The sequence below is a fragment of the Heptranchias perlo genome, chromosome 7, assembly GCF_035084215.1.
Source record: "Heptranchias perlo isolate sHepPer1 chromosome 7, sHepPer1.hap1, whole genome shotgun sequence".
NCBI lineage: Eukaryota > Metazoa > Chordata > Chondrichthyes > Hexanchiformes > Hexanchidae > Heptranchias > Heptranchias perlo.
Window position 1 is genome coordinate 74,585,552 of NC_090331.1, and position 13,384 is coordinate 74,598,935.

Below are 13,384 nucleotides of genomic sequence, written 5' to 3' on the forward strand. Positions count from 1 at the left end.
GTCACAAAAACACCCGTCGACCATTACCCTTTGCTTCCTGCCACTGAGCCAATTTTGGTTCCAACTTGCCACTCTCCCTTCCATCCTATGGGCTTGTACTTTTTTGACCAGTCTGCCATGTGGGACCTTGTCAAAAGCCTTGCTAAAATCCATGTAGACTACATCAAATGCACTACCATCTTCAACTCTCCTTGTTACCTCCTCAAAAAATTCAATCAAGTTAGTCAGACACAACCTTCCCTTGACAAATCCATGCTGACTGTCCTTGATTAATCCGTGCATTTCTAAGTGACGGTTTATCCTATCCCTCAGAATTGATTCCAATAATTTGCCCATCACCGAGGTTAGACTGACTGGCCTGTAATTACTCAGTCTATCCCTCGTTCCCTTTTTAAACAACGGTACAACATTAGCAGTCCTCCAATCCTCCGGCACCATGCCTGTATCCAGTGAGGATTGGAAAATGATGGTCAGAGCCTCTGCTATTTCTTCCCTTGCTTTTTTTAACAGCCTGGGATACATTTCATCTGGCCCTGGTGATTTATCTACATTCAAAGATGCTATTCCCCTTAATACTTCCTCCCTCACTATGTTTATCCCATCCAATATTTCACACTCCTCCTCCTTAACTACAATCTCTGCATCATCCCCCTCTTTTGTGAAGACAGACGCAAAGTATTCATTAAGAACTATACCCATATCTTCCGCCTCCACACATAGGTTACCTTTTTGATCTCTAATAGGCCCTACTCTTTCCTTAGTTATCTTCTTGATCTTAACGTATTTATAAAACATCTTTGGGTTTTCCTTGATTTTGCTTTCCAATATTTTTTCATGCCCTCTCTTTGCTTTCCTAATTTCCTTTTTAATTTCATCCCTGCACTTTTTATACTCCTCTCGGCTTTCTGTAGTATTGAGCTCTCGGTGTCTGACATAAGCTTTCCTTTTCTGCTCCTTGACATCCAGGGGGCTCTAGATTTGGCAGCCCTACCTTTTTTCTTTGTGGGAACATGTTTACTCTCCACCCCTTGAATCTTCCCCTTGAATCCCTCCCACTGCTGTGACACTGATTTACCTTCAAGTAGCCGTTTCCAGTCCACTTTTGCTAAATCACTTCTTAGCTTAGTAAAATTGGTCTTTCCCCATTTGAGAACTTTAACTCCTGTTCTATCTTTGTCCTCTTCCATAACTACGCTAAAACTAACTGAATTATGATCACTACCACCAAAATGCTCTCCCACTGATACTCCTTCCACCTGCCCAGCCTCATTTCCTAAAACTAAATCCAGAACCGTCCCCTTTCTTGTTGGGCTTGGTACGTACTGGCTAAAAAAGTTCTCCTGAATGATTTCCTAGTTGATCTCAAATGGGCAGCAATAGTGGTGCTATAGTTGACACGCCTGAGTTGGAGACGCCAAAACAAAAAGCAGCCAGGTTTTCCACTCATTGTTACATTCAGGGACCTTTGTTGGAAACTGCTTGTGTCTGGATACTGGATGAGAACCTCTGTGATGCTCTTGAGTAGCCCGCTGACGCACAAGCATCAAGAATGACCACTTGGGTTAGGTACCAGAGATCTCCCAGTGCTTGTGACACCATGTCCCACTTCCAGAATAGGAGGGAAGAAAAGGGCAGATCACTGGCAGAAAAAAATAGAATGCATAGCACTCACCAGAAAAAGTACAGATTCAGCAAAAGTGCTTCTGTAATAGCTTATTAAAATCTGTGGACTGGATATTTAAAAAATGCTAAGATTTTCAGTGTTCAATCAACCCCTGCCCTGCTAATTACAAATTCCTACAGTGTATTCAGATCAATATTCATATTGTTAGCAGGATAATGGTAAATGATGTATGGCAAGAGAGGGAAGTTTTTTTGACCCTCCAGTTACCTCCATTCTTTTCGTAAAGGTATTGGGACATAAATTCAACATTGTTGCACCCAATTTACGGTCGTAAAATGGCAAATTAAACAGTGGAACTGCCCACGCCTGACATGCGCATGCATTCAGGTCAGCGCTTAATTTGGATGGTCCTCGGGCATGTATCCATCGATCACATGTATTCGGACGTTAATGAATTTAGGCATCTGACTTCAGTGGGGATGTAGCTCCATAGCTGCTCTCTGATACCTTGCTCAGATGGTTATTGGTTAGGTTTACACTTGAAGAATGAGTGCCAGGAAGCTATTCAACAATGGGTGTATCGCAGCCAAGTCTGATCCCGTTTTTACTCGGCAGCCACACCCGCTCATTGGGTAGAAACCCTGAATGATTATTTCCCTCCTGAGGCCAATTATAAGACCTCTACTGCTCCCTCAGTTGAGATCAGTCAACTCCACACAGACCAGGGATTTAATCTATGAGGGGAAAATCTAACTGTGGAACAATTGGCTGCTCTTGTAGTAAGAGAAAACATCAGAATAAGATGTTAACTGCTGCATTTTACGAAGTCCATGCATAGCTGTACGTGGACAGATTGCTATTTTGCCCAAGTATACCCAACAGCAAGCAATGTGAATCATAGAATCTTAGAAAGGTTACAGCATGGAAGGAGGCCATTTGGCCCATCAAGTCCAAGCTGGCTCTGTGCAAGAGCAATCCAGCTAGTCCCACTCCCCCGCCCTATACCCGTAGCCCTGCACATTTTTTTCTTTCAAGTACTTATCCAGTTCCCTTTTGAAAGCCATGATTGAATCTGCCTCCACCACCCCCTCGGGCAGTGCATTCCAGATCCTAACCACTCGCTGTGTAAAAAAGGTTTTCCTCATGTCACCTTTGATTCCTTTGCCAATCACCGTAAATCTATGTCCTCTGGTTCTTGACCCTTCCACCAATGGGAACAGTTTCTCTCTATCTACTCTGTCTAAACCCTTCATGATTTTGAATACCTCTATCAAATCTCCTCGCAACCTTCTCTGTTCCAATGAGAACAACCCCAGCTTCTCCAGTCTATCCACATAACTGAAGTCCCTCATCCCTGGAATCATTCTAGTAAATCTTTTCTGCACCCTCTCTAAGGCCTTCATGTCTTTCCTAAATTGCGGTGCCCAGAACTGGACACAATACTCTATTTATAAAGCCCAAGATCCCTTATACTTTTTTAACCACTTTCTCAATCTTCCATGCCACCTTCAACGATTTGTGCACATATACCCCCAGATCTCTCTGTTCCTGTACCTCTTTTAGAGTTGTGCCCTCTAGTTTATATTGCCTCTCCTTGTTCTTCCTACCGAAATGTATCACTTTGCATTTTTCTGCGTTAAATTTCATCTGCCACGTGTCTGTCTATGCCACCAGCCTGTCTATATCCTCTTGAAGTCTATCACTATCCTCCTCACTGTTTACTGCACTTCTAAGTTTTGTATCATCTGCAAATTTGGAAATTGTGCCCTGTACACCCAAGTCCAAGTCATTAATATATATCAAGAAAAGCAATGGTCCCAGCACGAACCCTGGGGAACACCACTGTACACCTCCCTCCAGTCCGAAAAACAACCATTCACCACTACTCTATTTCCTGTCACTTAGCCAATTCTGTATCCATGTTGCTACTTCCCCCTTTATTCCATGGGCAGCAATCTTGATGATAAGCCTACCATGTGGCACTTTATCAAACGCCTTTTGAAAATCCATATACACCATATCAACTGTATTGCCCTCATCTACCCTCTCCGTTACCTCATCAAAAAACTCTATCAGGTTAGTTAAGAACGATTTGCTTTTAACAAATCCGTGCTGGCTTTCCCGAATCAATTCACACTCGCCCATGTGAACTGTTAATTCTGTCCCGGATTAGTGTTTATAAAGGTTTCCCCACCACTGAGGTTAAACTGACTGGCCTATAGTTGCTGAGTTTATCCTTACACCCTTTTTTGAACAAGGGTGTAACATTTGCAATTCTCCAGTCCTCTGGCACCACCCCAGTCTCTATGAATGTTTAGAAGATTATGGCCAGTACCTCAGCAATTTCCACCCTTACTTCCCTCAGCAACATAGGATGCATCCCATCCGCACCGGGTGACTTATTTACTTTAAGTACAGCTAGCCTTTCAAATACCTCTTCTTTATCAATTTTTAGCTCATCCAGTATCTCAACTATGTCTTCCTTTACTGAGACTCTGGCAGTATCTTCTTCCTTGGTAAAGACAGATGCAAAGTATTCATTTAGTACCTCGGCCATGCCCTCTGCCTCCATGAATAGAGCTCCTTTATGGTCCCTAATTGGCCCCACCCCTCTTCTTACTACCTGTTTACTAAGTACGTGCCTGTAGAAGACTTTTGGATTCCCTTTTATGTTGGCTGCCAGTTTATTCTCCTACTCTTTCTTTGCCCCTCTTATTTTCTTTTTCACTTCCCCTCTGAAGGCAATGAGAAGAATTTTCCTAGCCAATGATGACTAATCAGATAAAGTTAATGGGCTCTGACGCTTTAGGCCACAAAGTGTATTTGGCATTCTCAAAGATACTTCCCAGAGATGGTAACTGCGGTCATGAAAGTTTTGAAAATGTTTCTTTTAATTATTTTAATTGGCAGATGTTAAAGTAGTTTGAGTGGGTTTTTTGTTTTCATGTGGAACCTTTTGACAGAAGACAAGAATGTTGTGTGTTTTTATGATTTGTTAGCCTTCTCTTTGATTCTAACTGCTGGCCAAGATGCAGCCCTTTGCCAGCTCTCCAAAGCCTGAGGCCTATTGTTTGCATCTCAAGCCAAAAAATGAGTGATTATAATTCTAAATACAAGTAGTAATTTTAAATTCTGTTATATGGCTGGCATGTGGCCAACTAAAGCAAGTGAATAATCTTCAGCACAAACATTAGTTAAATTTGCTGTACACATACACATCAAGGATTATTACTGCTTAAAATGAGAATGGCTAATTGAGACAGACGTAGTACAGAACACAGCCATCATAAACAGCACTTGACTGTGTGGGAAAATGTGAATATCGATGCTGATGGGCAAGCCTTCAAATAATATGACCGCATCAACAGAACCAAGCAGTGGAGCACTTTTATAATCCATAAATGCAATTTTGGGAGATATCCAGAGAAGCTTCATTACAATTCAGATCTTCTCCTAACCCTCTTTATACATGTTCATGGCAGATTGCAGTTTCCCTCGGGGAACTCACATTCCTTATGAGCTAAATCTTACAGTTTAAAACATGCAGTGAATGGGGGTAGCAAGCCTCAGAGTTAATAATATATTCTTATACTGCCTATATGTATACATACACATACATAAAATGTATGTATATACTTTATATGTATATATACATATATATTCTATATATTAATTTTTTTAATCGAATTTTCACGGCAGTAAGCATCAATTCATTCTCTATAAATGATCAGTTTCCTTTTCTAACTGTCAACAAATAAATTACAATCACAGTTGTCATTGTTCACTCATGTGGTTTATCTGAGCAGTTCATAACAGAAAATAAAATTTGTTCATAAATTTAATTCAATTCCAGACTTGCCTAAACTAAAGCTTTGACAATTCAAGCTTTAATTTCATTCAAAGTCTTTTGGGAAAAGCAAAGAAACTCATAAGTTCTCACAACCCTTCTGCCCCTTAACTCCTGTTAATGTACATGGTGTTGCTTGGAAATTCTGTAAAACACACATGCACAGATTGCAAACTGCAAATGTTCAGAATTCACAGATGTGATTTAAAGCTCTCTCCAAGTGCTGGGAAGTAAAATATCTAGCCTTTTAAAAAATTTGTTCTTGGAATGTGAGTGATGCTGAAAGGCAGTGTTTATTGCCCATCCCTAGATGCCCTGAGGTGGCCCTATGAGTGTGGGACTGGAGTCACGTGTTGACCAGGCTGGGCATGGGTGGCAGGTTTTTAATAATACCCCAGTTTTCATGCATATTTTTCTGGTACTAGCCATGATGGGATTTGAATTCAACCTCTGGGTTACTAATCTAGTACCATAACCATGGGGTTACAATATCCCAGTCTTCTGAGAGAGGCTTGAATTAAACTAGTAAAGGTCATAAAAGACAATTCAATGGATCAATTTCATCATGTTATTGTTAAAATTGCAATTTTTTGGTTTTTAAAAAATTGTTTAAAACCTTACTTTGTACCTTGAAATTTCAATTATTAAGAAAAAACTGGTGGACAATTTTTGTTTTGAAACAACATTTTGATTGATTCAATTGGTCAATCAACAACCAGGGACAGATGATTGTTCAAATTGGAAGTTTCCATTATAAATGTTTACATAGGCAGTTTCAATATTAAATGTTCACATAAAAGTGTGATATAACAGTGACAACAGGAAGTAATGTCTATCGACAAGGATTGTGCGCATATGCAAGATTTTTAATTTGATACTGGTCAATCTGTAATGGAGCTGTACACAGGGAGTCAAAACCGAGAGTTAGTCTTCAGGAGAAGTGGGATTACAGGATAGGGAAAAGTTCTACTAGGGGGGTTGCCAACATTATTCAGTCCCCAGTTTAAAGTAATTTGCCAATTTTAATCACAGGTATGGGGGCCAAAGCGAGCTGGTTCCCCTAAGCATGAACACCGGACAATTTTCACTCCTGGATCTCATTTTAATCTCCCCTGACTGGCTCCCTCCCAAAGCCAGTGGGGTGGACAAGAGTGGGAAATCCTGCAGTTGAAAGTTAAAATTGCATCGGGGGCCAAATGACATCATCAGACCCCGACAATTCGATATTTATGAGGACCTACCTGCCTACCTCATGACCTTCCCACTGATACCTGCCTCCTACCACCCCTTCACTCCCATCAGTACCCCTACCTCTTTCTCTTTGAACTACGTATTCAACCACTCTAACCTCCCTTTTCCTCACTCCACTGCAATTCACTCTATCCCATCCCCTCCCTCCTCCTAAGGTGAAAGACCAGAGCCCGTCCTACCCTCAATCTGTTTCCCCTTTCCCCACCTTTTCTAATTATTTCCCTCATTAGAATGAGGAAAGACACTCTTCCACCTGTCTCCAGCTGTGTATGTCTTTCTGTCTGCCTTTCTTTCTCGCAGGTGTAAGCCATTAGAACATTTATCTTTTCTAATCATCAACAAAATACAAGTGGGATAATTAGTTGGCTTCAAAATGCATTTTTTTTGCATAACTTTCTGAAGTTTATAGAACACAAATGCTACAAGAGGTTGCATAATTAATAACTTTTTTCTCTCTCTCTCAAACACACAGTCTTTGTTTTAAAAAAAAATACAGAACATAAGCAGCACTTGAATGATTTTTTTGAAATTTGTCCTATTGTTTTTCTTCAAATAACTTTGAAAAACACCTGAACAGAAACTGCTAGGATCTATGGAAAAATATTCCAGCAGTGAAACTACTCAATGTACTGCTGCACTCAGAGAAAGAGGGAATACTGCATATGTTCAGATTTCAAAATCTTAATTCAGTTAACAACCTTGGGTAAAAATATTAAGTTTAAGCCCAGGCTTTGGGAGAAGCTGAGGCCTTCAATTAAGCAATGTAATTGTTCATTAAAATACACAAAAGACAACACAGTGGATAAATGTAATTATGTTATTGGTGGCATTGTAAGCCATGTAGATGAAAACATAACATTACAAAGGGATATTGATAGATTAGGTGAATGGGCAAAACTGTGGCAAATGGAATTCAATGTGGACAAATGTGAGGTCATCCACTTTGGATCAAAAAAGGATAGAACAGGGTATTTTCTAAATAGTAAAAAGTTAAAAATAGTGAATGTCCAAAGGGACTTAAGGGTTCAGGTACATAGATCATTGAAGTGTCATGAACAGGTGCAGAAAATAATCAATAAGGCAAATGGAATGCTGGCCTTTATATCCAGAGGACTAGAGTACAAGGGGGCAGAAGTTATGCTGCAGCTATACAAAACCCTGGTTAGACTGCACCTGGAGTACTGTGAGCAGTTCTGGGCACCGCACCTTCGGAAGGACATATTGGCCTTGAAGGGAGTGCAATATTTACTCGAATGATATCCAGATTTCAAGGGTTAAGTTACAAGGAGAGATTACACAAATTGGGGTTGTATTCTCTAGAATTTAGGAGGTTAAGGGGTGATCTGATCGAAGTTTATAAGATATTAAGGGGAACAGATAGGGTGGATAGAGAGAAACTATTTCTGCTGGTTGGGGATTCTAGGATTAGGGGACACAGTCTAAAAATTAGAGCCAGACCTTTCAGGAGAGAGATTAGAAAACATTTCTACACACAAAGGGTGGTAGAAGTTTGGAACTCACTTCCGCAAACGGCAATTGATACTAGCTCAATTGCTAAATTTAAATCTGAGATAGATAGTTTTTTGGCAACTAAAGGTATTAAGGGATATGGGCCAAAGGCAGGTATATGGAGCTGGATCACAGATCAGCCATGATCTTATCAAATGGCGGAGCAGGCACGAGGGGCTGAATGGCCTACTCCTGTTCCTATGTTCCTATTGTGAACTAGATATTTTAACATTTTTTTAAAGTGTTGTTCAAACCACTACTTTGGACATTAGAAATTTTAGTTTGAAAAAAATGGCATTAAAAAAAATGCAGTTGAAAATTTTTTTGAATTCATTTTGAGCCATTTGTGAGTAAATGACATTGGGAAGTCAGATTGTGCAATTACCAGATGCCATGTTTACCATGTGATTTCCATTATAAATGTGGGCGTTTGAATTTATATTGGAAATATATCAGCATAATAGTTTGGCAAAAAGTCACAACAGGAAGTAAACTTTGTAGACAGGGACATAAGATTTTTAAAATAAAATATAGGTGGATATACAAACAATCTAATTTGAGACTATGTAGCATCTTAACCATTAATTTAAGTAACAGAACCATTGTTGAGGGTTAGGTATTTGACTGAAAGTGAGCCTTCAGAAAAGTCTATTCAAGATGACAAATCTAAGAAGATCAATGAGTGAGATCAAACAGCGATATAATTATCCATCAGTGGAATGAACTGTTGCTTACAGAAACATGTGGCAGACTAGCACTGAAGCCTAATAGCACAGAAGTGTGGAAGTACAGGAACCAGTGATACAATAGGATGAGGTGAAACAGGAATGACATAAACCAGGATTGCAATGATTGCAAATAAACATGAGCTGATTTTTTCAAATTACGAATTTCTACATACTGTCTGCTGTTTTCTAACACTTAAAATATTTTTCTTAATGCACATCTTAATTTATCAATTTAAGTATTTACACTTATTTAATTTTAAATTTCTTCAGCCAGGAAGAGAGATATCGTCTTCCTAATCGATGGCTCTCCTGGAATGGGGAGGTCATTCCCTCTTGTCCGTGAGTTTCTTATCAAAGTAATTCAGGAACTCGATATTGGCCCTGATAAAGATCAAGTTGCAGTGGTACAATACAGTTCTGACTCAAGACTTGAATTTGGCCTCAATATTCATTCAACTAAAAGTGAGGTTTTGAATGCAATAAAAAAGCTCAGGCTGAAAACAGGAAGACCCCTCAACACCGGTGATGCACTGGACTTTGTCACACAGAGTGTCTTCAGTCCATCAGCAGGGAGCAGAAGAGATGCTGGAGTTTCACAAATCCTGGTGCTCATCACTGCCGGGAAATCCAGAGATGATGTTGGACAGGCAGCAGATGCAGTGAAACGGGCTGGAATAGTGCCCATTGCTATCGGAGCCAAGAGTGCAGATACATCGGAGCTACAACAGATCGTATCTGATCCTGATTCTGTTTTGAAACTGGGAGACTTCCGGGAATTACAAACTATTCAACAAGAGCTACTATCGAAAGTTAGAGCAGTGTTTGTGATTGAAGAACCAATTGTTCCCACTGAAGGTAAAAATCTTTGATAAATTTACGTGGACAGTGAGCACAAAACCAGGAGACACAGGTTTACAATAATATTCCTGAAGTGGGATTATAGATCAGAAAATCTTTCCTACTCACCCCCACCACCAGAGTAGTGGGTATGGGGAACAGATCTCCAGCAAAATCATTTGAGGCTGGGTCACTTCACTCCTTCAAAGCAAATTGATAAATATCTGTTTCAAAACAGAACAGGTTACAAGGGTAGATACAAGGGGCAGTTTTCCAACTGCATTTCTGGTGGGGAGCCTTGTACAACAGCAATGCATATTGAAACTTCAGTTGTGCGCTGCGCATGATTTTGCAACCGTTAATTTTAGCAGTTGGAAGGTCATGCACAACTGGGCCCAAATTGCCGATATGCACTCCAAGAAGGTATGGATCCTCCCTGGAAGCACAAAGTCAGAACAACACCTCTATAGACACCCGAGGATAAATGCTCTGATTCTCTACTATTTGAGCAGGTGGGAGGGTTAGTTGTGCAGGTTAGGGTTGAATGAAAATGTGAAGATGGATGAATATTCTGGAACTTTCTCGTATATCTTTTGAGAATGCAATATTTACAAAGGATTTTCTCTTAAGAGATTAAATATGCTAGAGCCCATGGTCAGTAGATATATATAGTCTGTAGCAGAAGCTGCTATGGGTTGAATGGCCATGGTCCTTTCAGTAAATTAAATGATTGTGTTATAGACAAGATGTTGGAGTTTCACAGATCTTGGTGCTCATCACTGCTGGGAAATCCAGGCAGCAAATGAAGTGAAATGGGCTGGTAGAGTGCCAATTGGAATCGGAGCCAAGAATTCATATGCATAAGACCGAAAGTAAACTTGGGTCCCTTAGAGGCTGAGACAGGAGAAATTATAATGGGGAATAAAGAAGTGGCAGAGACATTAAACAAATATTTTGTATCTGTCTTCACGGTAGAAGACACAAAAAACATACCAGTAATAATGGGGAACCAAGGGGCTAATGAAAGTGAGAAACTTAAAGTAATTAATATTAGTAAAGAAAAAGTACTGGAGAAATTAATGGGACTAAAAGCCGACAAATCCCCTGAACCTGATGGTCTACATCCTAGGGTTCTAAAAGAGGTGACTGCAGAGATAGTGAATGCATTGGTTGTGATCTTCCAAAATTCCCTAGATTCTAGAATGGTCCCAGTGGATTGGAAGGTAGCAAATGTAACCCCGCTATTCAAGAAAGGAGGGCGAGAGAAAACAGGGAAGTACAGGCCAATTAGCCTGACATCAGTCATCGGGAAAATGCAGGAATCCATTATTAAGGATGTGGTAACAGGGCACTTAGAAAATCATAATATGATTAGGCAGAGTCAACATGGTTTTATGAAAGGGAAATCATGTTCAACAAATCTATTAGAGTTTTTTGAGGGTAGATAAAGGGGAACCAGTGGATGTAGTATATTTGGATTTTCAAAATGCATTCGATAAGGTGCCACACAAAAGGTAGTTACACAAGATACCCATGTGGCAGGTGGTAATATATTAGCATGGATTGAGGATTGGTTAACGGACAGAAAACAGAGAGTAGGAATCAACAGGTCATTTTCAAATAGGAAGGTTGTAACTGGTGGGGTGCCGCCAGGATCAGTGCTTGAGCCTCAGCTGTTTACGATCTATATTAATGGCTTAGATGAAGGGACCGAGTGTAATGTATCCAAGTTTGCTGAGGATACAAAGCTAGGTGGGCAAGTAAGCTGTGAGGAGGACGCAAAGAGGCTGCAAAGGGATATGGACAGTTTAAGTGAGTGGGCAATAAGGTGGTAGATGGAGTATAATGCGGGGAAATGTGAGGTTATTCACTTTGGTAAGAAGAATAGAAAAACAGAATATTTTTTAAATGGTGAAAAATTATTAAATGTTGGTGTTCAGAGGGATTTGGGTGTCCTTGTACACGAAACACAAAGTTAACATACAGGTACAGCAAGCAATTAGGAAAGCAAATGGTATGTTTATTGCAAGGGGGTTGGAGTACAAGAGTAAGGAAACCTTGCTGCAATTGCACAGGGCTTTGGTGAGACCACACCTGGAGTACTGTGTATTGTTTTGGACTCCTTATCTGAGGAAGGATATACTTGCCTTAGAGGCAGTGCAACAAAGGTTCTCTAGATTGATTCCTGGGATGAGAGGGTTGTTTTATGTGGAAAGATTGAGTAGAACGGGCCTATAATCTCTGGAGTTTAGAAGAATGAGAGGTGATCTCATTGAAACATATAAGATTCTGAGAGAACTTTATAGTGTAGATGCTGAGAGATTGTTTCCCCTGGCTGGAGAGTTTAGAACTAGGAGGCATAGTCTCAGGATAAGGGGTTGACCATTTAGGACAGAGTTGAGGAGAAATTTCTTCACTCAGAAGGTTGTGAATCGTTGGAATTCTTTACCCAGGGGGCTGTGGATGTTTAGTCGTTGAGTATATTCAAGGCTGAGATCGATAGATTTTTGGACTCTAAGGGAATCAAAGGATATGGGGATCGGGTGGTAAAGTGGAGTTGAGGTCGAAGATCAGTCACAATCTTATTGAATGGTGGATCAGGCTCGATGGCCGCATACGGCCTACTCCTGCTCCGATCTCTTATGTTCTTATGTTCTTACAACAAGATTGTGTATGATCACAATTTTGTTTTAAAATTACGAGGCATGGGGAGTTACAAACCATTCGACGGGAACTGTTAAAACAATGGTTGTTATTGAGGCACCATCAGTTATCACTGAAGGTAAAAGCCTTTGCTAAACTTTGATTTGTTTTATTGAATTTATTTAAGAAAACACCAAATAAAAGAAAATGACCAATATTGTAAGGGGGAGGTAATCAAGGCTGAGGATGCGCAATCTGGAAATATGTTGCACCCGGTTAATTCCTTGACTGAGTTGTAAATAACTATTCCATATCAGCAGACAACGTGAGCCTGTTAATACAACAATACGCATACAAACTGTGGTAATTCTTACATATACTCCTAACTCAAAGAGATGATGCCACAGTTTCACTTGTGCTGATGAGAACTAGCCACTGCCATTTTGATCTGAACTGAATAATATAAAGGATTTGAGAAAGAGAAGAGTAGAGAAGCTGCAGCTGAGATGGTTGCAAACTATCATGCAACCAAGAGGGCAGAGCAGTTGGCCTACTTCATGCAACAGCCATTCTCTACAACATTGGTGAGATGTGGCCTGTCTCATCGGAAACGCTAATAAATTATAACCAGCGCAACACTAGTTATCCTACATCAGCAATCCTTGTGGCCTCTTCGAGTAAGATTGCCATAGCTGGGGCAGAGATACTCTGCTACTTAAACCCTACTTCCATGTTTATACCAGGAACACAAGGATTGTTAACTGCAGCTGTACCTTAAATAATGGATTAGAAAATGCTTTATAAAACATTTACCTCTTGTCCACGATCACATCCAAATTCTTTTGTTTTTCTACATTTGCTAATGGACGCGCTATCATGTCAACATTTCATAATTCCTGTGCCTTACTCTGCACTTTTTGTATTAAAATCCACCTTTGGCCCATT

The 13,384-nt window shown here is 40.1% G+C and overlaps 1 protein-coding gene across 1 annotated transcript in view; it reads left to right on the forward strand.

The window, feature by feature from the left end:
* The window catches only part of LOC137324045 (uncharacterized), a 238,230-nt gene that overhangs the window by 104,646 nt on the left and 120,200 nt on the right, over positions 1–13,384 (forward strand). Inside the window, exon 15 of the mRNA XM_067988215.1 lies at positions 9,230–9,814. Coding sequence (XP_067844316.1) covers positions 9,230–9,814 — 585 coding nt within the window. The remainder of the gene's footprint in view (positions 1–9,229; positions 9,815–13,384) is intronic.